This window comes from Meles meles, chromosome 16 (genome assembly GCF_922984935.1).
Source record: "Meles meles chromosome 16, mMelMel3.1 paternal haplotype, whole genome shotgun sequence".
Lineage (NCBI taxonomy): Eukaryota > Metazoa > Chordata > Mammalia > Carnivora > Mustelidae > Meles > Meles meles.
In genome coordinates, this window is record NC_060081.1 from 34910320 (window position 1) to 34934465 (window position 24146).

Consider the following 24146-nt stretch of genomic DNA (forward strand, 5'->3'; position numbering starts at 1 on the left):
TTAGAATTAAAACTTACTCTCAAATTTGTTGGTCTGGATTATCACATATAGCAAAACCATATTTCTGTTAAAGTCGGTTAGTATAAAGGTCTTCTCCACCCACCACCACCACAACATGGCTTTCTTCAAATTCTGTACAACAAATTTGGGTAAAATCAAAGGTGGCAGAGTGCTTTAGACTTTGTGCTGCGAGCATTTCCCACAAAATGTTTGGAAGGCACTTAAATCACCCCGTTGCCTTTCATGATGCTGTGGGAGGAAAAGCACCAGCACTTTGGGCACTTTCTGATCACACTTTTGGGACCTACATACTCAGAGGGCAGCCTTCTTTTCTCTCAGCAAGACTGTACTTGGATTAAGAGGAATCATGACACCCCACAAATCTCTGTGCTGGGTTTTCTACAGGGTTTTTGCATTTCTCTGCTCTCAGGTGCAGCCTTACTTTCCTGGTAAGGACAGAAATGGGTCTAGTTGGAGACACAGCTGTGATGGAGCCTGTCACATCACACTGAAAAGGCCTCTCTGTACTGCCCCAGCACCAACTGCACAGATGGTAAGCCATCCCTCACCACCAGGCTTTCACGTCTGGAGTCAATATGTAGTCCAGTTACATAGACAATCCTAGGACTACGGACCCTGATTTTACATTTCATTGCCCATGAAATGGAAGAGAATTATACCTGTTCCAGTTAAGAATCTTATTTCTACAGAGCCTAGATTCTAACAGTGGACATAAACTTTAGATTTTCAAAACTTTTTAGAAAGCAAACATTTATTAACACATTAAACAATTTTTTTGTAGAATTCTAAAGAAACAAATTCAAGACAAAAATTCTTCCAGTAGGTAACAAAATAATCTATTATTTAAATTCCTTCCATTAAGATGACTTTATTTCATGAAACAGTACATCAGCTGGGCAGGCTCATTCTTACCAAAAGTAAAATGCTTGTGTGACAGTTTTACTGTTGCTGTTCTGTAAACACAACCAGGATACACTGTCATCACTGAAAATTCAGTACTGCCTTCTTCAAGAGCAAGTGTGAAACATGTTATCAGCACCTAAAACATCTTAGAGTGGTTTTAGTATTTACTTAACATGTTACAAGTTAAAACAAAATAAGCATTTAGGGAGAGTCTTCCCACATTAGTCTCTGGCATGGTACAGCTGTATCTTCATCCTGGAACTTAGGATAAAGTACCTTTCTCTTAGAAAGTGAACATGTTTTCACAGCAAGTTTAATAAATTAAAACATAAGGAAAACAACTAGTGAACAAAAAAATTCTTCGGGTTCTCTCTTTAAATTATTATGCTTAGGGTTACATGTGAGTCAAAGCACTTAGCATGCGGCCACACACCCAAGCCACTGGAACCAAGAATCAGGCTTAGCAAATAATTAACTTCACTGCAAATTCATTTTAAGCAGAAGGCCAGCATGAGCCAGCCACAGGAGCACTGAAGGCAAAGTTCCTGGTTCTTCACAATCCACTCTTAAGGCATAATCAAAGATAAGTTCCAAGGCTTTGGTCCCTTCTGCTTATGTGCTCACATGTTCCCAAGGAAAGAAATGTGAGGGAACTACTTGCCTGTTTCAAGCTCTTGATACATAAAAGAGAAATTCTGCATTTCTGAAAGTCACAGAGTTAAGTCAGGAAAACCTAGCCAAAAATACTAACACTCTGTGTTCTAATTTGCCAGATCACTTCATTGCTACTTGTGAATAAAAGGACTCCAAGTTCAAGTGTTCTAAAGCCTCTTACTTCACTTTTTACACTTACGCAAGAACACTACACCATTTGCTGCTAGAATCTTTGGTAGGACAGCTTTTACCTAATCAGACTTTAGGAATGAAACCCAACAGCCACACTTCATTTCAGCAGTTACTCTATGGCCAACTTCCTAGCTGCGAATGTGCTGTGAGTACAGATTACAGAAAGCCATTTTTCAAGTGTTCAATTTGTCATTCCTTTTTTAGTGCCTACAGACAGGAGGTGGAAGAGAATGAATGCAACCATCCATTTCTTCAGTCCCAACTCAAGGGTTCCCGAGCAAATCGACTTGCTTCAGTTCAACAGCAAAGAGCTGAAAATACATGGTCCCAGTTTTATTTCAGCTTGGTAGAAAAATAGCTTAAAATTATCAGGGAACTAAACCCACACAGAGGGGTAAGGCAGGCTGGGAGACCAGGGAGATCACTAACATTAAGTTCATGAGCTGGGCCAGGGCTCTGTATTCTACAGTTCCATAGTTGTCCAAACTTCCTACACATCGGGACAAGCATTATGCATACGACCTGCACCAGGATCCAGTGAGGTCATGTTAACTGCTTTGTCGATCGAGCATAGCTGATATCATGCAGACTGGGATTTTTTAAGGGGAAGCTCTAAAAATGCTTTGATAAACACGTGCAAGTTAGCAGAGATTCAGGAAAATGTGCAGAAGGTATTCTTGCCCACTCTGCCCGCAGACAGTTCTTCGTCTTAGCCCCTGACGTGAACCTGCATACAGCAATCACACATGTGGAGACGCAGCGTAGGACCTGCCTGGCAGGCACCAAAGCTCTCATTCCATGTTGGTCAGCGAGTGAAGCTGTGTTGGCATGGTATCTGCCTGTGGAGTCAGCTCACTGAGCTCACTGATGGTGGTGGCCAGCAGTGTGTCCTGAGACACCACGCAATCGTCCGACTTGCAGGCTGTGTCTGCAGAACTGTTCTCATGCACCGTGGGTACGCTGCCTTGGACTGTGGCGAGGTTGTGAAAATGGCCATTTTCTGCAAAAGACAGCAATTTATCCGAAAGTTTGGATGACGTATATTCTTCATCCGGCTGCTCAGTCTTGTGCGTGTCATCATTCTTGGGTGAGCCATCTACAATAACAAGGAAAGACTTCCATGGAGTATTCTTATCATGTATCTACAAATCAAACACAAAACAGAAGTCACAACGAGTCTCTGAACAAGTACATCTTTTACAACAATGGTCTCTTTTCAACTTCAATTTAGTTTCCACCATGGCAAAATACCCTTCCACTAATGGCCAACTATTTCTCTACCACCACTGTCAGTGTTAAGAAGCACGTGTCATAGACTGTGCTCTTGGGGACCCGAGACTCGGTTCTTCATTCACACTGTGAATGTGCTCCCTGCAGAGAAAACCTGAAAAGGAAGGGCCCACTGTCGTCTTCTACGACCACCCGATGGAATGACGGCCGGCATTTCTGTCTAGAGTTACGTGCACCTGGGACCAGCGATTTGTCGTGCAGAAACTGCGCTGCTGCTTACCGAGGTGTGCCGCCGGAGGGTGGACTTGTCGGTGAATGTCCGCCCGCACGCGTTACACATGAATGGCTTCTCCCCCGTGTGGATGCGATGGTGACGCTGGAGAGCGTTGAGCTGGGTGAACTGCTTCCCACACTGGTCACAGCAATAAGGACGTTCCCCTGAGATGGGAAGAGAAGAAAGTCAGTGGTTGATCTCTCCAGCCTACTGTGTTGAGTTCTGTATGCTCTGGAATCATGCTGCTAGGAGACCACTGGAAAGCAGCAGTTGGAAGGCTATGCAGGGAACGACTCAAGAGTCGACTGACAGGTACAAATCTATTCCTGTGATATAAGGAGTTTATGCTAAACTTCTGGGGGTTTACCATAAGGGCCAAAGCCAAAAGCGGGTACTAGATCTACAGAACTTCACCTGTTTTCCACAGTAATGGAATATAAAATTCCAAGTCTCATAAAACTGAATTTGTGTGTGTGTACACTAATATATCTAGACCATTACCCTGCATTCTAATCTCAAAATGTTAAAATGTCCACATATCCACATCTACATCCAAACACTCCTACCTTTCCAGTTTGTGAGAGCCAGAAACTAGAAACTCAGAAATTTAAAAATGCCATATGACACACAAAACAATGCTAAATTCTAAATCGTTTTCTAGTAAACATAAAACTTTTGGAACATTATCCTTGCCACACTAGGGAAGGAACTCCCTTCCCTAGAGACATGCCAGCCATACCTGTATGGACTTTAATGTGCTGGTAGAGTGAATTCCGCTGGGCAAAAGTCCTGAAACAAACTTCACATTTAAAGGGTTTGGATCCAGTATGGATTCTATTGTGATGTTTTAAATACTCCTTAGAAGCAAAACTCTTGCCACATGTTTCACACATGAAAGGTCTTTCACCTACATGAAAAGGTGAGACAGAAAGTTAGAAATGCTACAGGCACCAGAACCCTCCAGGAGTTGGCCCACACTCTAGAACACATATGAAGTCATAGCACGTGACATCTTCACATTGAAACTGTCCTAAAACATCTATCTGTGTAGGATGCCTGCTACTTCCTGCAAATTCAGGTGAAATATCCTTGGGAATCCTAAGAAGGGTTCCACTAGCCTAGAATTAGATCATCAGTCAGCCCACATTTTGTAAACTTAGTCATTCCAAACAAGAAATTAATATTACAACTTGTTTGGGGGAATTGTTGGATTTTTCCAAGCAGCACTGGTGTGGCACTTTATCAAGACCAAAGTGTCCCCTGAAAGGAGAGGAAGTTTACATGGACACGTATGCATCACTGTTCTGGGGCAGCAACGCCAACCATCCTGGGCTGGTTTCTCCTGGGCAGGAGAAAAACGTTTCCACTTCATGTTGCATAGTTTCAGTCTTTTAATCCCACAAATCAGACTCATCTGTTTATCAGGTGTGCCCCTGACTTTACAAACATCAAAATAAAAATACTGGCTTTAACAGACCCTGAACACATTAATATTTTCATCAACTGACCAGTTCTCACTTAATGCTTCAGTGTGACCTGACCTCACCTCCATCCTCAATCTTCCATTAGGCGCCAATTCTTATTCAGGGCTGTCAGTAATTCCCATCATTAAATGCCTCAGCTCTGCCTTGCCTACATTTGAATTTGAGGCTCATATGGCAGTCTTTAGAGATAAAAATTTTTAAATGCAAGCAAGAAAGAACTGGATCAGTATGATAACAGCAGTGTACGACAGATTCTGCATCCTATACAACAAGGTTCTGAACCTCAGGATGGCTGTGCTCAATTTGAATAGAGTCAACTTGAATTTTCTCCCTCACATAATAAAATTACATCACAAAAATTTGAAAAATAAAAATGAGATAATCCCACCACCTAATACATTATATAGCAATTTATTTTCATCTAGTCTTTTATGTGCAGGTTTTCAATGTAACTGGAATTAGCTGTGTGCACAACTGTACATTTTCCAATCCATATCCAAGCACAGGTGTTTTTCATAACGTTCATAGCCCTGGGAGTAGCCCCATCAGGTGCCGAGAAGGGACGGATTTACCAGTTTACTGAACCACTTCCTTGTGGTTGGACCATTAGGCTGTTTCCAATGCTCTGTTATTAGGGAGAGCAAGAAGGGGGATGAGAGCATATAGCTTTTCCCATATTTTAAATAATTGCTTTAAGACAGATTCCTGGAAATGGAATTTGGGGCCAGAACAGTAGGAACTGTTTCATACTTCTTGATATGTAAGACTCACGTGCCAGACTCCTACTGCACCTTGTGCACGGCTGCCACCACGAGCACGCCAGCACCAGAGAGCCATGGGCATATTTGAGTTATTTGTTTTTGCTCACTTTCGAGATGGAAAAGCTATATCATGGCCTTAGCCTGCACCACTTCAATAGATGCCAACTTCTAAATTAAATGGCAGTTTCTTCTACAGCTAGAAAGACATTCAATCACAACAGCATTGAGTATTTACCTGTGTGACACCTTTTATGATAAATCAGCATGTGGTTCTGAGTGAATCTTGCACCACATTCATCACAGACAAAAGGTTTTTCCCCTGTATGAATTCTGAAAGTACAACATTCAGATGATAACTTAGGATGTATCTCAAAGCTCACTTTGCAATACAATTTCCACTCTAGCCTGCAAAGACGGTTATTCCAAGAGACGGAATGAGAACGGCTGAAGGGGAAGTACACAGGCCCATGACCTCCATCCCCAAGTTCGTTTCTGCTGGAGGCCAGCTGGCTGCCGTGCTTCCCCGGGGGACGCTGCAGGGCCCAGGCCAGCAGACACTCGCCTTTGCTCCCTCTCTTCACCACTGAATAGTACCATGCAGTATTTGCAAAGCTTCCTCATCAGAGTAATCGACCACAGACACCTTGGGGATTACGGCTGACCAAGCACCATGTGATCAAAACCATTACCGACGATTCCTAAGATGACATGAGCAGTCCAGAAAGAACGGTTCTCAAAATGCTGAAAAAAGCTGGTTTCTGAGGAATGTGCATCAGCATTTGAGTTTCACAACTAGTATGAAGCAGCCATCAACCACGACTCACTGCGCACTTCCTACGTCAAGGTTTTAACTGATCACAGAGTAAAAAGATAATGAACACCAGGCTACCACCCCAAAGACGCCCCAGCCTGACGACGGCAGGTCTAGAAAAGAGGAGAAACTGATTCTCTGGATTTCAAGCATAAACAGTCAGTACTGGAAGGAAACCTATTTAAAATCCAGTATACTCCACCTACAGGTCAAAAATTATGAACAGATAACACTGTCCTCATTCTGAAGGTTAGACTAACCAGTGGCACTTTCCAAGTGCTGAGAACGAACACCTACAACCAGAGGAGGGTCCTAAAGCCCTAAGAGTCCTCTCACTGAGATCTTCAATGGGACCGTGGGACCAGCTGGTCACAGGCCCAAGTTCTAAATGAAGAGTCAGGAAAAGAGCAATGAAGGTCATTAGCCCAACTGGCCCTCAAGTATAAGCATGGCGGGCACCGTAAGCTCCAGAGGCTATTCTGGGATTGGGAAAGCCTGGCCTGCAGTGGCCGTGCGACAAGACTGGCAGGGCCTGGGTTCCATGTCCAGGCTTCTGCGCTGGCACTGGGCACAGGGTGAGGGGGATAGCCATCAGCCCGGGGCCTGTAGGAAGGCTGAATAAAGAAGAGACACCTCCACCAAGGAAGAGAATTCACAGACGTCCCAAAGCAGACCCCCAATTTCTAGAGGCCACAAATTAAGAAGTGGAACGTCTGCAGACATAGCCACACTGGTCAAACCCTAGAACGACCTCGACCTCTCCCCAACCCCATTCCCAGAACACAAACGGGCCACATGGCAGGCAAAGAGCACCCTCACAGTGGCTCTGGCCAGCGGCCCCGGCCCTACCTCATGTGGGTCTTCAGTGCCGAGGGCTGCGAGAACTTGGCCTCGCACTCGGTGCAGCCATATGGCTTGTGGCCCGTGTGCGTCCGCTCGTGCAGCCGCAGCGCCGTCTTGGAGCTCAGGCCCTTGCCACACTGCTGGCACTGGTGCCGCTCGCCGCCACCCTCATGCACCTGCACCACGTGCCGCTTGACGTCCTTCTTCCGCTTGAACTTCTTGCCGCACAGCTCGCACGGGAAGTGGCGCTCGCTGCTGTGCACGTGGCGCTGGTGGCTCTTGAGGTTGCAGCGGTTGGCAAAGGTCTGGCCGCACGTGTCGCAGCGATGAACCACCTCAGTGGCCACCCCGTGGTGATGCCGGATGTGTTTCAGGAAGCTCTTCTCATACAGAAAGGCTTTTTCACAGATAGTGCACTTGAAATTGCTCTTCCTCTTCTCGCCCTCCTCCTCCTCGTCGTCATCCTCCTCCACGCGGCCTGCATCCTTCCTGCTGCCTGCTTTTGGCAGTTCCTGGGCCACCTCCACTCCCACTCCGCCCTCCTCACGCTTTGTAACGGGCTCCACCTCTGCTCCCATGGCCGCTGGGTTGGGGTCCTGGGGGCTGCAGCAGTCCCCCATGTCGTCCTCGGCACTTTTCTGCTGCTCTCGCAGCCTTCTTGTGTATTTCTTTTTAGGGATTTCCACAAACACCTTTCTTCCAGCCAGCCTTCCACTGGCCCTTCTGATTTTGGGGTAGGGAGGTTTGATTGCATCTTTTTTCTTGTCAGGTTTCTCCTTGGACTTCTTCAGGGGCATATCTGACAACACGCCATTGCTGATTGTCTCTACTAGGGGATCTGAGGAATCCCCAAGGCCATTAGTGAGAGGACTGTCCCCGGGGGAACTTGCCCTGGGGTCAGGAGCAACAGCAGCTTGGGAGCCACTGCTCCCTTCTGCCTCCTGAGACTCAGAGAAGTTCTGCAACTCCAGAAGTACAGATTCTAACATCTGTTTCTTCAACTGAAAACAAGTCTCCGATAAGTCCAGACATTTTAGTTTCTCAGCCATTTCCAGCATTCGCTGCACCCGATCTTCTTCCACCTGTACCTTTGCAGTGTACACAAACTCGAGAAATGAGGCAAAGTCAACAACTTGTACTTCATTTAGATAGACGTTAGTCCTCGTACCATCCACTGTCTTCTCATTAAGGAACATCTCCTTAAAGAATTTGCTGGTGGCTGCCAATACCGCCTTATGAGCCATGAACTCTTCACGGACGCCCTGGTACTCCACACTGACAGTCACATCACACAGGTGACCAAGAAGGCGTAGTTGATGCATTTCATGCAGAAGGTTGAATGGTGAGGATTTGGATTCCAGCAGAACTGCACCACTTTCCATGTTTCTTCTTTTGAATAACAGCTCTAAAAACAGAAACAAGAATTATTCATGCCTGAGAAAACACCAAAGTAAAAGGATTAAAAATTAGGATTATTTCAGTTCTCTAAAGGATATCAACTGATTAACAACCAAAACCTAGCTTTCCTCATCTAAAGAGATAAATCACACTACTTCTTAGTGAGTTCTAAAGTGAAGTCCTAATGTATCCTAAGGTAGTATTTGCACACACAAAAAAACAAATTACTATGATTTCTCCCAATGATAAACATAATTAACCAAAGTTATACTTAATGAAATATATTACAGCAGTAATCTGCTTATCTAGATCATTTTCACTTGCTTATAGACACACCTCAAAACCATAATAGAATTTACAACAACAATAATGTCTAGCTCTTTGACCAGGAAATCAAATAATTAAAACACATGGCCACCAAACCTTAGAGGATTATGTCTGTCTTTGAAAACAACCGACTTGGGGAGACTGGGTGGCTCAGCTGGTTGACTGTCTTTGGCTGGGGTCATGATCTCAGTGTCCTGGGATGGAGTCCCACATTGGAGTCTGCTTATCCCTCTCCCTCTGCCCCTTCCCGTGCTGGTGCTCTCTCTCTCTCTCTCATAAAGAAATAAAAATAAAATAAAATAAAAATAAGAAAGAAAACAACCAACTTGGGAGCCTGGGTGGCTCAGTTGGTTAAATGACTGCCTTCAACTCAGGTCATGATCCCAGAGTCCTGGGATCAAGCCCTGCATCCCACTTCTCTCACAGTGGGGAGCCTTCTTCTCCCTCTGCCTACTGCTCCCCCTGCTTGTACACAGGCGCATGCTCTCTCTCTCTCTCTCTGACAAATTAATAAAATCTTAAGAAAACAACCAACTGTAACTACTTTCCACAAGGAAAACTTGATTTAAAAAAACAAGTCCATAATCCATGGCCACTTCCAGCACCCCTAGACACCACATATGAATTATTGTTACTCTATGAGATTAACTTCACGAGCTATGCTGCCTTGAACAAGTAATTTAATTTCTCTGAACCACAGTCTGCTCCTCTGTAGAAAGATGGCAGAGCCCATGAGGCTCCAGTGAGTACAAACATGTCAAGTGCTTACAGCTTCACCTGAGGCTTGTAAGCTACTTGCTACTGGCTTCCCATACACGAGGCCTAGTTGCTATTATCGCTACTACCTTCCCCATTTCACAGAAGAGGAACTGACAAGATTAAGTGGTTAGACTGGGGCTTGAGCCAGGGACTCCAGACTCACACTGAAACTGCTCAGCATACCCCTCACCTAAGCAGCGCCAAATGCAAAGAGCTGCTTTTCCTCCCTAGATCTTTCCGACAGGAAACTGCAAATTTCACTCCCTACTCCAAGGTCTCCTTCTCCTGGCTTCCGTGGCCCCCTACACCAGCATAGGTTACTTCTTTACTGGAGCTACTCTTTCCTCAGACTCCCTATGTGCTTTCTCAAGATGCACCCCAACCCTATGCTCTAGAATCCATCTTCATTTGTAGAATCTACAGTATGTTTTGGCTCCTAAATCTCCACCCCTGTCCAAAGTTCCCATCCTCCTTCTATCCCCCTTCAGCCAGATCTTAGATGTTGCCTCAGACTCAACATGTCTAGGGCAGAATTTGTCTTCATCTTCCCTGGAAAACCATCCTCACCTCTACCCAGTTCTCCAGTCCTACCAGCAATACTGTTTCCAGGACCTGGGGCTACAGCTGGCTTCCTACAACCATCAGCCACCCCAAAACATGAAAAAGACTGCCCTCTGAGAATTCATTCGTAACTAGAACATCCAGGAGGCCTGAACAGTCACCTGAAGACTCTCCACAGTCAACTGAAAACGCCCACCAAGCCCAAATAGGTAAGGCAGGGAAGGGGCGGTACACTAGGCCAAGGACCATCACTGATTTCAGCCCCAGCGCCGGAGAAATGGCTGCAGAGGGCTCTCTCAATCCGATGCCCATCCTCACCAGTAGCCCTCCACTGCTTCAAACCTCTGCCAACCCGGCCCTCAAGCAGACGTGCGAACCTACCGGCGGCGGACAGCGATTTCTGAGTCAATCAATAAAGTGGTTGCTGAGTACGATTTCCCATCCCGTCTGAGCACAGGAAGGTAAGACGTTGATCATGGCGACAGGAATCCTCGGGCCTGGGTGACAGCTGCATCTCCCACTGTAATTGGCTGGCGCCTGGCCGCACCTCTGTCCCCGAGCATCTCCCTCCCGCCGGCCGTTCTCCGCGGCTCCTCCGCACTAAGGAGGGTGCGGCGCTCCCTCCCGGCCGCGTCCGGTCGGCTTCTCGCTTGGATGGCGCACGCCCCCGCCCCCTCGGCCCCTCCGACCCGCAAACCTCCAAGGGACACACGCTCCCTCTGCAAACCGATCCGGTGCCTGCTGGGCCGCGGGCATCCAGGGCGCCCGCGAGATCGGGCCTGAACCCCGACCCCGGGCCGCCCGAGGCTCCTGCGCCCCCGAGGTCCGCCGCTTCTCCGGGAAGGCACGCGCAGCCGGCCCACTCGCCAAGCCCGGACAAGTCGGGAAGCAGCGGCTGGGGCGAGCAGTCCCGACGGCCCGTGGGCCGCACACTCACCTTCAGCCGGCGTTGCCGCCGCCGCAGCTACCGCGCGTCCACCGGACCGGGCCCCCGGGGACCGACGGCTGGCTGGGCGGGGCGGGACAACAGCGCGGGAGCCGCCGATTGGCTGCCGCGGGCCCGCTCCACCCCCAGACGGCCCCGCCCCCTCCCGTGTCTAGGGGTGGGGGCTGCGCGCGCACGTCCGACTGCGGAGGCCGTTCAGGCAGAGTTACATGATTCGATAGATGGTTGGAGCCCAAGTCCACGGTGGATTGCGTCACCAGTCGCGAGTCAAGGTTTGCGCCTGCGCAGAAGACAGCGAAGGCCGTTCCGCGGCTGTTCTTGGCGCGGCGGGGGCGGAGCCGGGCCGGCCCCAGAAGGTCACGTGAGTGGGGGAGGGGTGCGTGGTCACTTTCGGGCCAGTTTTCGGTTGCCTGCGGGCGGCACTTGTAGTCCGGGTGCTACACGTAGTCCGGTGCGTTGTCCGCCACTCGAAGAAGGGGAGGATCTACGACGCCGGCCGGCACCGGGAATGAGCTGGCGTTCCGCCTGCGTCCTGGGACTGGCCGGTGGCGGACAAAGCGCTTCCACGTGCTGCAGGATGGGGTTGGCTAGGGGCGGGGTGCTCTGCGGGCATTCTTCCCGCAGGATCGCCGCCAGAGTTGGTCCCGGCCCAAGAGCAACGAGACCCCACCTCTCGACTTGCTTCAGCGCACCGTGTAGTGTCCCGGGAGTCTGCAGCCGCGCACGTGGTTTGAGTGGTCATTGTGGAGCTTCCCAAAGACCCAGCCACCCTTCGGTGGAAAGAATCCATGCTCCGTCTTTGAATCCTTCAGCCCGAAACCTTGCTGCTTCCATGCATCCTTGTGCACTCTTAATCAAAATCCCGCTCTGGAGGACTTGCCTTACTTAAATTAAATTTCTAGTTCTCCGTTAATCCGGCCTGACTTTCCGCTGCAAGCCAGTGGCTAAAGATTTTCGAGATCCTGTTGCTCACTGTGGCCAGCCTTGCCCTGGGCGGCGTCTTACCCTCAGAGTGTGTCAGTAACTTGTAGGACTATAAAACGCAGATTAAAAATAAGACGCTTAACTTTCTCTTGCAAATATTTCCCTCTCCTTTTTGAACATGTAGTTTAGAAAAGTGATAATTATAAGTATTCTCTCTGTGAGATGTACCTAATTCCTTATGAAGACTAGCTAGACCCTGAGTCAGCTTTATGATCCAGAACCTAGAACAGCTTTGTTCAAGGGCTCCCGGAGCCATCTGTTCGCAGGGTAAGCATCCAGTGAGAAGCGCCCAATCTCCCGGTTTCCTAGGAGACTAACTTTAATGGGCGCCTTGTTCCAAAGTTGCACAACTAACTCCTGTCATAAAGGTATGAGAAGTGTGTTTTTACTCTGGATAAACCAAGTAGATGACCTAGATAGTCATCCCACTCACCAGGTAGAGAGCATGAACTATGTGTGATCAGTAGTAGTGTCTAGTCCTCTTACTGGAGCACTAGTTATTACTGTTTACATTGAGACAGATTGTACCTAGTCAGCTAACATGACAAGATTGAGATTTCTTTGTCAATTGCCTGTCATGCATGTTACATTCTGGTTTAAGGCATATTCAGTAATACAAGTGTTTTCTTTACTACCTTTATAGAGATTTGGGGAGAAGATTTTATTTTCAATTTTATCTCAACAGGAGCCAGCTTCCCACACATAGTAGGTACTAAGTCAGTATTTGAAGAGTATTTGAAGTATTTGAAGAGTGAAAGAGAGGCATCTTTGCTTAGGCACACTCCCATTTGTAATCCATGATTCCAGGAAATTGGTATGAACACAATTTTCACTTGTGGCCCCAGATCCAGAATAATTTTTTTTATTTTATTATTTTGTTTTACATTGCTAAAAGATGATTTGCATCCTCACTTAAATCTGCAGTGCTTTTTGGCCATTTGTGTATCTCCTTTGGAGAAATTTTTATTCATTCATATCCTCTATTTTTTTAGTTATTTTTCTTTTTATTACTAAGTTATAAGAGTTCCTTTTATATTCTAGATGAAAGTCACTTATCAGATATATTTTGTAAGTATCTATTTTTACTTTCTGGATGGTATCTTGAAGCACAGGGGTTTTTAACTCTGAGGGACTCCAGTCTATTTTTTTCTTTCTTGCTTTTGGAAACTGTTGCCTAATCCAAGGTCATGATGATTTATCCCTGCTTTCTTCTAAAAGTTTTAGCTCTTACATTTAAATTTGATACATTCTGAGTTAACTTCTGTATACATATGAGGTAGGGGTCCTGCTTAATTCTAATTGCAGGAGATTATCCAGCTGTTCCAACATTTGTTGGAAAGGCCATTCTTCCCCCATTAAACTGTCTGTCCTTCCTGTCGAGAATCATTTGACTGTGAATGCCACCATTTACTTCTGGACTCTGTTCATTTGATCCACAGGACTGTCCTCAGTACCACACTGTCTCAGTTAGTGTAGAGTTTTCCTTTATCATGGAGAGGTTTTAAAATTCTTGCTGATCTGCCAGTCTTTTCTCTTGGGTTTCTTCTGCTGATTTTAAGCTCAGGAAACACTTCTAAATGTAAAGTAGAGAGAACAGGAAAAACAAAAGTGCAGAGATGGTGCCCAGAGCACCTACAGTGTCCAGAACAGGCTGCACATGTGGCTCTGAGATTCCTGGTAGCCAAAGAGAAAAAGGCCATAAAGCTTTGTCTACAGAAAGAACAATGCAAATTTAGTTTGCTCAGAGGAAGTTTTACATACAGTGTGGGAAATATATGTCCTAAAGAGCATTCTGAAGATGAACTGACCTCCATGTTCTTCTCCATCATCATTTTTATCTTTTCTCTCTTCTTCAAATTTGCATTAAATGAATTTGTTCCCTCCTCTTCACAGCCAGCAGATTCCCTGTGATTGGTTCCTGCTGATCCAGGATCTGATGCTGCCCCTGTGTTCCTCCAGGTACATCTGTTTCATCTTGTCTTGCCCCTGGTCAGCTGGTAAGTAGGACCACAACCCAGCACACTGGCTGCAGTTTTTGTCTTGTCTGGATTCATGTATTTTTCTGTAGAAAAACAAGATGTAACTGCAGTGGATAAACACTCATTTACATGAACTGGGAAACTACAAGAAATAAAGTAAACATTGGAATGAGATATAATGCACAGCTCACATCCTGTGTGTGGGGATCAAGACTCAAGGGGGAAACAGGCTGATGAGAGACCGGTAGGTTCTAGATTAAAAAAAAAAAAAATTACTCCTTCTTAACCACAGGATTTGAGGCAAACAGCTCACCCAGTCTGTCAGTGCATGCCTCTCTAAGAGCCCCTGGACAGGTGGAGGCCTTGGGAACATCTCCTATCACCGTGGTGTTAGACACACTAAAAGAATGTGCTTTAGTGGGTTAGTGGTGCCAGCTCCTTGGTATTTAGTGTCCAAACATGGCAGTTCCTTGGGGGAGAGCCTAAAACCTACAGAGATGGGCAAGAAGATGGCACATACCATTCAGAGACCTCCTGGGTGTAGAGCAGCGGCTCTGGGGAGGGCACAGGACAGGCTGCTGGAGGGGCTGCACATCTGTCTCACCTGGGTGGTGGTTACAAGTAGGTCTGTTACTCAGCTTAATATTTGCTTTATGTAGTTTTCTGTATCTGTGTCTTATTTTTCAGTAAAAAGAAAGTAAAAGGAGATAAAGAAGGCATGCTTATTCCTCTCTACCATGGAACATGTGTTCAGTCAATGAGCATGCTCCATTGTTGACTGCAGACGTGTGGCCACTTCTCTACTTGGTCTTTTGTTTCCCACACGGTAGTTATTGGATCACTCAGATCACCAGCAGGGTGTCTTCAGTTACGTTATAACCCCACTTTGTTCCCGCAAGCGAAGCAAAAGGAATGGTATGTGTCACCTTGAATTGCTGACCCTGCCAGGAGCCAAAGATCTTTCCCAAGTTAGGCTGTAGAAACAAGATTTGAAAAATTCCAGCAAAAGAGCCAACTATATAATAACTTGACAATCCTGCTACAAATCCTTAGAAATGGTAGCTTAAATATAGCAACTGTCATTTGAATTCATGGCCAAGTTTGCAAGAAATCTGGAAAATCTCTGGGGTCCAGAAATAAAGAGGGAGCTCAATATGAAGCCTGTTGGTGAGTGAGCTGCACTGCCCTAGAAGGGGCTGTGGGTCTGGTCTTGATAATAGAGCTAGGAGTCTGGATTTACACACACACACACACACACACACACACACACACAGAGTCTGAAAAGTAAGAACAGTGAAACCTTGCGTAAAGCTGGGACTCAGAAAGCTGAGAACCCAACCCTCAATGAAAAAATGGTTTAGAGAAAACAAAATCTATCAGCACAGAGAATCAAGCAGTTGTTGAGTTTACCCTGAGTTAGGGGTATAAAAGTCTTCCCTGAAGGTTTATAACTATGGGCCTACCTCTGCACATGGAGTTGTCGTTCAAGTTATGCTGCCCTGAGACCTGGGAACCCGTTAGCTTGGAAATTAACAGAAAGCCTGGTCTCTGGCCAGAAACATTCCAGGAGCACCCGTAGAAGCTAATGCAAAGCTGCTCTGGAGGGATGGACAAGGGAGCAAGATTCCTGAGCAAGTGGATACCAATGGTGGAACAGACAGCAGGTTGGACTTGTAAAAACTTTACTGGGACTCTCAGATTCCACCATAAATATGTTCACATTGTTTAAAACAAAAGGAGGACTTAAATATGTGAGAATAAGATAAAGAACAAGCAGATATGAAAGAGGACTAAATAAAACTTCTGAAAGTTGAAATATACTCACTGAAATCAAAAGCTGCATTGAGGTAAGCAGCAGGTTTGGCACAGCTGAAGAATTACTGGGCTGGAAACAGACCTAAGGATATTACCAAGAATGCAGCGGAGACACAGGTGGGAGATAAGAAAGAGAGGCTAAGGAAGATGGAGGAAAGAATAATAAAGTCTAGTATATTCCCAGTAGGACTTGAAGAAGGAAGAAAGACTGAGGCAAGAGTCAAAGAGATAGTGGCTGATAATTTTCCAGAACTAAATAAAGAAACTCTCAGGTTTGGGAAGGATGGATAAAAATAAATTTATATCTAATCACAATAAAATGAAACTATAGAATGACAGAACCAAAGAGATCTTAGAATTATCCAGAGACCAGAGAGGATTGAGTAAGATTATCTAAGATTATAAAAGGAAGCGTGCAATCTGAAAAGAGTCATGTGGAGGGCCTCCAGATGAAGGTAAGGAGACAGGCAACCATAAATTCAGCTTCAGAAATGCTGAAGAACAAGTAGCAGCCTTCTTGATGGAAACGAAAAAGGATGAATTCCACAGCAAAACAAATTTCCCCATTCAAGAATTGAGATTTTTCTTCCTCTCAATTTTTCTAGTTTCTGGTCTTAGCCCATGTGTGACAGTTAATTTTGTTCCAACTTCACTGGCCCAAGGGAGGCTCTGATAGCTGGTAAAATAGTATTTCTGCATATGTCTGCAGGGGTAGGAAAAATTAGCATTTGGTTCCGTAGACTGAATAAAGAAGATCCACCTTCACCAATGTGGGCAGCATCATCTAATCCATTGGGCCCAAGTGGAACAAAAAGGCAAAGCGAGGGCCAGCTCTCTCTCTTCTCGAGCCAAGACGTCCATCTTCTGCCCTTGGAGCTCAAAGCTCCTAGTTCTTGGGCCATTGGACTCCAGCATGTGCACCATTGGTCTCTGACCTCAGACTGAATGATTCCCTGGTTTTCCTGTTTCTCACCTTGCAGCCAGCAGAGTGTGGGGCTTGGCCTCCAGAGCTGCATGACTCAATTCCTGTCATGAATCTCCTCTTATTTATCTCAATATATCTAGCTACTGTTTCTCTGGAGAGCATGGACTAACACCAGGGCAAATCCACCATTCCATATCCTCTAACCACCTTGACCTTGAGTGGTTCCCCTTGCCCCCCTGCCTCCCATTTAACTGTCACTTTCTGACCCTGTCTGAAAATTCTTGGCACTAAGATACACTCTCAGGACAGAAAACCTATTAAATCATGGCCTCTTCTTGAAATATGTGTCACATTTTCTCATATGAGTCCATTACACTGCATTCAAATTTATAATTGAAAGAGGTTTCTTTTTTAGTGAATCTACATTACAATATAAAAATTCTTACTGTTGTTATTAAAATTTGATTTTATATTTTTATGTATTTTATATTTTTGATTATCTTCAAAAGAATGTCTGGTGCACGTTCAACTTCTTATAAATACAACATTAAATGATAATTCATTCACTTGCCAACTGTAAGGTTCAAAATAAGAGTCCAACCTGCAAGTTCTAAAATCAAATTATAAGTCTCAGCTCTCTGGTGATGAAGCAAGTGTTTCTATCTGCCATTTAAACATCTTATCTTTTTTGCTGGTTCTTCATTAAGCAATTCCGATAGTAAGTCAAAGTGTTGGAAGTTTAAACCCTGACAAAACCTGCCGTAACTTATGGTGAACACAGATTCTCTCTCTCTCTCTCTCTCTCTCTCTCTCACACACACACACACACACACACACACACACACACACACACAAGTCCCTACCATGAATGTTGCAAGCAGCTCACTACAGAACCTGCACAGCTCTCTGCAGCACCCACGTTCATAGGGCCTCCCCTAGTGTGACTTCCACTGTGCCTGGCACACTGCACTTCCTGACAGAAAGGACAAGCCTAGAGGATTTCCTCTTTCTGGGTCCCCAGAGGACAAGACACTCTCCTGACAACTTTGTCAGAGGACGCTGGGATGAGGCTGCTCTCCAGGCAGTTGGAGGACATTGATCCCAACTGCAGTCATTCAGTCGTTCAGGACTGCGGGCCCTGGGGTCTGAAGAGTGCAGCCATGACGGCATGGGCCTCCCCATCAAGGCCTAGAAGCTCCCTCACCACCTTGGTAGCAGCCCCTACCTGCTGGGCTCCCTTCCATCTGCCCACAAGGCACATCTAGTTTCCATGCTCCTCCCACCGTGCCCTTTGCCTCTGACCACTCTAGTTGCCTACCTGCTGACAAGGCTCTGTCCACACGCGTGCCACAGTTTTTTCTTGGTAGGAAACATCTACTTTTCCCATCCCTGGCCCCCAGACCTTGAGGCCCCGCCACTCACACAGCTGGTATTCTGGGATGTTCCTCCAAACCTTCCATTGGCTCTCATTTCTTCACAGATTTCCAGCAGACCCTGGCACTCAGGTCTCTCAGCTTCTTCTCTTTCAGTGCAATTTTTCTGATTCAGTTTGTGCCCTGTAAATAAATTGCAGAAATGAGGCAAATTCATCAATGCAAATGTCATCTAAAGCAATCTATTTGTTAATGTCTGGTGTCTCATTTCTGAGACCGTCCCTGAAGTAGCTGCTTGAAACAGCTAAGATACTTTGTGGACCAGAACAGCTTCCAGGGTCCCCAGGTGAGCAAGGTGCAGCGTCACAGCCCACGATCCCACAGATCCCATGATCTACTCAGCCTGCAGCAGTGAGCAGGACACTCAGAGGATCCAGTTAGCAGCTTTACGACTCATGAGCTGCTGCTGCTTCTCCATCTGATCAGAGAGGAAAAACTAATAAGCAGAACTTAACAGGAGCAATTGAATACAATGCTAATGACTGTCGTGTAGCTCTTTTTGTTCAGGGGTGAATTACAGCATGAAAAGGACTTGCCCTTGTGAAAGCAGTGTGCCCTGGTGGAAGGGCACCTGGGGTCAGTGAGCCTGGAAACTGTGTGGCCTGGGATGATGGCTTGGCTTGCCTAGACCACAGGCTCCTCCTCAATGCAGGGCAGATTCTTCTGGGCCCTCCTCAAGCCACCTGCACACACCTGCTCCTACTGGGTGTGGACAGGAGTCAGTGACCTCGGGGAAGTGGGTTAGCTACTGGGCACGGTGAACACCCAATAGTGACAAAGCAATTCCACCGACTGTCCCCACCCTACTTTCTAGCTTCTGATTTGGACAAACCTACGTATAGTCTCTGCTATCTTTGTTCCAGCTTAAAAAAAAATATGGCTGAACTCTGATCATTCTAGAACATCTCTGCCCTCCTCCCACACCTGTTGGCTCCTCCTCCTTCCACCCACACGCAGCCCTGGTGTTCACCGGGAAGTGGATCCCACAGTCACTCCCCTTCCTCAGGAGGGTTTCCTGATGCTATCTCAGTTCCTACAGGATGGGGTTTACCCTAGCTATGTGCGCTAAGGATGTGGCCTTCCTGCAATCCAGGACAGCTCCTGCTCCTACCACACCCAGGACCTTCCCTTTCTCCTACACACATAGGTCCCCCCCCTCAACCTCCCTACAAACTGGTCCTAATTCTCAGGTTAATAAAAATGAAAATAAGACCAAAATGCATTGCATGCTCACAGTGGGTGAGCCACAATGCCAAGTATATTGCTAGCATTACTCAATTCTCACAAAACTCTGAAGGGGTAGTATTTTTAGCCCTTTTTGCAAATGAAGGAACTGTGGCACAGAGGATAAGGATCTGAAGGGCCAGAGCCAGAAATTGATCCACGGAGCCAAGAAGCTCCAGAGTGCAAGCTCTACCCAGACCATAAGGCTTCCCAGCTCCAGTAAAAATCCAAAGGCAGCTGGAGAGGGTGTGATTAAATAGCCTCTGAAAAGTGCCACATATTCCGTTTGCATAAATCCAAAAGTGAACATTGAGAAGTGTGGTTTGTGCAAGAGCCCAGGAACTCAGCCCTTCTCTGGCCATATCACCACCATCTCTCACCTCTACGCTCCTGGGCATTGAGGCCAGGGCTCCAGTTTGGCAATGGCTGCACAGCCCCACAGCACAGGCCATTTGCACATCCTGGCCTGATCTTCCCTCTTCCCCCACTTAATGCCCACATATCCCTTCAGCCTCTGTTCAGTTGTCTCCTCCCCAGGAAAGCCAAGCGCCCTGACTGTGACAGAGCCCCCCATTCCATAGGCTCACGGTTCCAAGTACCACTCAGTAGTCATACACATGACAAGTGTGATGTAGTACTTATTTTGTGGTCGTTGGATTACAATCCTCCTCCTCCAACTAGGTTGTGGGGTTTATGAGCACAGAATGGTGAAACCCTAGCAGCCAGCTCTGCATCCTGGCACCTAAGTCTTTGCTAAATGAATGAATGAATGAGTGAATAAATCAAGGAATGACCACTCATTTGTCTCTTGCACAGGGCCCCCCCAGGCTGCCAGCTGCCTTTGGTGTCATCCGTTCCCTGAATATTTCACAGCAGTTGCCACGCAGCTTCCCAACCTTTCCTATCCTCATAACCTCCTCATTCTTTTGCCAATGCCTGGTCTGTCTAATTGACAGACTTGACTCTCAGTGCTGTCCTGGACATGGTGATGTGGGAAATGGGCATTGTCTTATGCCCTAAAGAAGCCAAACTGGAGAAAACTACATGATTTCAGGTGACTATTTCCAGCTTCTCCTGGCTGAATTCAGTTCTGATGCACTGAGCAAGAAGGAAGAAACACTTATCACACAGCTTCATTTCATTTCCCTAACACCAGAGGAACATATTCAGTGCGCCTACTTCGTGGAAGGTTGTTGAGGTTCTCTGGAGCCCCAGTGGCAGAAGGGGTTGCTTCGACCTTCACTGAGGACTACTCCACGCGGCGGCGGTGCTCCTGTCACTTGGGATTCAGGTTATGATCACAGATCAGAGTTTCCAGGATTCTAAACCAGATGATATTTGCAGAATGCCTAAGTGGCAGCGCACAGTACATCTGTAATGAGCACTTTTCTAAATTGATGCACAATTCTGGCAGAATCTAATTGAAAGTTATGGATCTCCTTTCTGGAAAAAAAGCAACCATATACACATAGGTCATTTTGCACATAGTTTCAGAGTCTTCACAGGCCTCCAGAGGCCCATCTGCTAAAGGAAAAGGAAGACCAGTTCTCAGGCTAATCTCTTTCAGCAGATATTAATTTGTGGTTATTTTTAAGTGTTTAAATGTTAAGAGAGTTATATGTCTAGGCCAAAGTTCGCTCCTCCTTTAAGTTAACCTCAGCTCACTTCCAAACGTCCTTCCATCCCGGCTTGCAACAATGACAGTCACACCAGACCTCTCTCCACTGGACTCTCTGGTGGAGACCACTGATGCATTCTCTCAGAGCATGCTAGTTGGTAGCACAGCTGAGCCCACAGAGGGACCCAGTTTCTATACAGGAATCTGTAAAGATCTCTAAGATGCAGTTTGTTGGAAGTTTTTGGTTTGATGTGCTTGATGGCTTTGAGTGGAATTGGAGCTGTGGAAGTTGCTGGTTTCGGCTGTCCTAAGCTCATCTCACACAGGCTCGTGAGCTTCTTCCTGTGCTCACTGAGAACAGCAAGGTGTTGGCAGCACAGTCCCAGTTTTGCCAGCAACAACTGCATGACTTCCAGCTCACCACAGGCATTGAGAAAAACAGGTGAAGGAAGCTCTAAGCACTAAAGGTGAAGGAAAGGTCATTTCCCTTTTAAAAACACTTTTTATCTTTAAGGCACTGCTCCTTGAAGATCTTCGTTTATCTTTTTACAGTGCTTCTGGACTGCATCTTTCTTTTGTGTTATGAGGAAATATATATAACAACAACTTCACCAACTGAACCCAGTTTAAGTGTGCCCTTTGGGGCATTAAGTACATTCACAGTATGCTATAGCCATCACCTCCATCCATCTCCAGAACTTTCTCAGCATTCCAAACTGAAATTCTGTTCCCATTAACAATAACTCCCTAGTCTGCCTCCCCCCGCACTGGCGACCACCATTCTTTCTGTTTCTATGAATCTAACCACTCTAGGGACCTCATCTCAATGGAAGTATACAAACTGTGGCCTTTGGGATCTGGCTTATTTCACTTAGCACAAGTTCATCCGTGTCATAACATCTGTCAAATTTCATTATCTTTTAAGTGTGAATAATATTCAATTGTATGTATATACTGGTCTTGTTTATCCATTTATCTGTTGATAGATACTTGAGTTGTTTCCATCTTTTTGCTATTGTGATATACTGCTATAAATACTGGTGTGCAGGTATCTGAATTCCTGTTTTCAGTTCTTTCAGGTATATATTTAGAAGCAGTATTGTTGGATCACATGGTAATTCTGTGTTTCTAATTTCTCTATATCCTCAACAACGGACTGATGCATTTTTAAGCAAGAGATTTTTGCACATATATAATCTTTTCTGCATGATATTCTCAATAGTTTTATCAAAACTCTCAATACTCTTAATAGTTAAAAAAATAGTTCTTAGTATTCAGGATTTGAGCCCAAATAAAATGTCTCCAAGAAAAGCTGATCTGATAATTCATGGCAGGAGATGAGGAACATACTGATAAACGACACTTTATTTTGAAAAGAGTTCAGGTTCCACTAAGAGTTAAAAATGCTTATATCTTCTCATCATGAGCATCACATTCAGATAAGTATATCCAGCCATCACATTTACATTATTTTAATCTGTCTTTTAAATCAACTTTGCTTCTACATAGAATGTCAAAAAGGGTGATGCACCACTTTTTATAGAACAATTTCAAATAAAACCTTGCTGTAACACTACTGCAATCTTACTATCAAGAATCTTATGTAAGTATTTAAAACACCACAAGAAGTATTTAGAATCTGCTAGAAGTCTAAATGGACATAAAACAACATATGTGGGAATGCCTGGGTGGCTCAGTCATTAAGCATCTGCCTTCAGCTCAGGTCATGATCCCAGGGTCCTGGGATGGAGCCCCAAATCAGGTTCCCTGCTCGGCAGGAAGCTTGCTTCTCTCTCCCCCACTCCACCTGGTTGTGTTCTCTCTCTCTCTCTCTCTTTCTCTCTCTCTCTGTCAAATAAATAAATAAATATAATCTTTAAAACAACAACATATGTGGACAAGAGCAGCTAGCATTCTGTATTCCATGTACGATAGTTAGCATTCACTGCCAGAAAGACTTCTTCAGTTGGGTGTCATAATAACTCTAGTGCTTGACCAAGTGAAGAAACCAGATATGATTATCATAAATTTTATATTCAGTTCCCTTTAGAAATGCCAGACAATCAGGTTCAAAGGTAGAAATTATGTCAAGTTTCTTTACAGAAATTTTGGGAATCAATAAGAAAAAAAAAACACCAACAACCCAAAACAGAATTAGCAAAGAACACAGAGAATTCACATATAGGTGTGCAAATAACAGAGATTTCACCGACAAATGAAATAGTATAAAAACAATGACAGACCAATATCTAGATAAATTGCCCAAGGTTAAACACAACGTTTGATGCAGCACAAGTATGCATGGGGAATGCAATCTCAGGGTCAGTTAGGGGGAAAAAAAATCTATCTATCCACGGAACTGTCCTTACCCGTTAGCTATCCTTAAGAAATACAAGGAGTGAACAATTTTCACGTAAAGGCACTCACTGGAATGCATTTATATTACTAAAAGTTTAGAAACAAAGTACTTACCCACAAGGAGAGGACTGAATAATTTACATATATCTATGCATTGGTTTATTATGCAGTCACTGAAGTAACGTTTAAAATTATTTACTGGAACTAGTGGTAATTATTACACAATGTATACATTTATAAAGTATGCTATAAATGGAATTTTGTCAGCTGTTACTTCCAGTAAACCTGGAAAACCTTGGGGAAATGCACACTTTATCATAATGAGTAGAGAAGATTACACTAGTCTCAAAAGAAATGATCTGATTCAAAAAACAAATCTATAAAACTAGATGAGAGGGAACCCTACGTAACTCTATACTGGGGAGACGCGCGCGACCGCCCATCAGGCCCCGCCCATCAGGCCCCGCCCACCAGGACACCGCCCAGCCGCTCACCCCGCGCCACCCGAGTCCGCCCTGCAGGCCAGGCCACGCCCCTCACGGACTCCCAGGCTCACCACTGAAGTGAGCGCCCGGCGGCTCACCGCGCATTGGCTGTTGGGAAGTCCGCCCCACCCCGCCGAGCCGTCTCCTTTTCAGGGCTCCTC

General features: G+C 45.6%; 1 protein-coding gene across 6 annotated transcripts; it reads right to left on the reverse strand.

The window, feature by feature from the left end:
* Positions 1–754: 754 nt before the first annotated feature.
* On the reverse strand, positions 755–24124 carry GZF1 (GDNF inducible zinc finger protein 1). 6 transcript variants are annotated; one of them, XM_045980689.1, is made up of 9 exons: positions 24057–24124; positions 18290–18423; positions 14648–14731; positions 13957–14210; positions 7180–8578; positions 5755–5849; positions 4014–4181; positions 3281–3438; positions 755–2866 (listed from the first exon to the last, which is right to left on the reverse strand). In XM_045980689.1, the coding sequence occupies exons 5-9, from the start codon at positions 8553–8555 to the stop codon at positions 2618–2620; spliced, it is 2046 nt and encodes a 681-aa protein (XP_045836645.1). In that variant the 5' UTR covers positions 8556–8578; positions 13957–14210; positions 14648–14731; positions 18290–18423; positions 24057–24124; the 3' UTR covers positions 755–2617. The 6 variants fall into 6 exon arrangements, with proteins under 6 accessions (XP_045836645.1, XP_045836640.1, XP_045836642.1 ...); XM_045980684.1 differs by having other exon boundaries at positions 755–2912; positions 24057–24123; XM_045980686.1 differs by lacking the exon at positions 14648–14731 and having other exon boundaries at positions 755–2912; positions 24057–24123.
* Positions 24125–24146: the final 22 nt, after the last annotated feature.

Bases quoted from the DNA above. Each gene is read 5' to 3' on its own strand.
- GZF1 (XM_045980687.1), bottom strand. From the start codon at position 8,555: ATGGAAAGTGGTGCAGTTCTGCTGGAATCCAAATCCTCACCATTCAAC. The intron at 4,182-5,754 runs GTAAATACTCAA...CTTTTCATGTAG, and splicing joins TCATAAAAGGTGTCACACAG to GTGAAAGACCTTTCATGTGT. The intron at 2,913-3,280 runs GTAAGCAGCAGC...TTTGATTTGTAG, and splicing joins CCCTCCGGCGGCACACCTCG to ATACATGATAAGAATACTCC.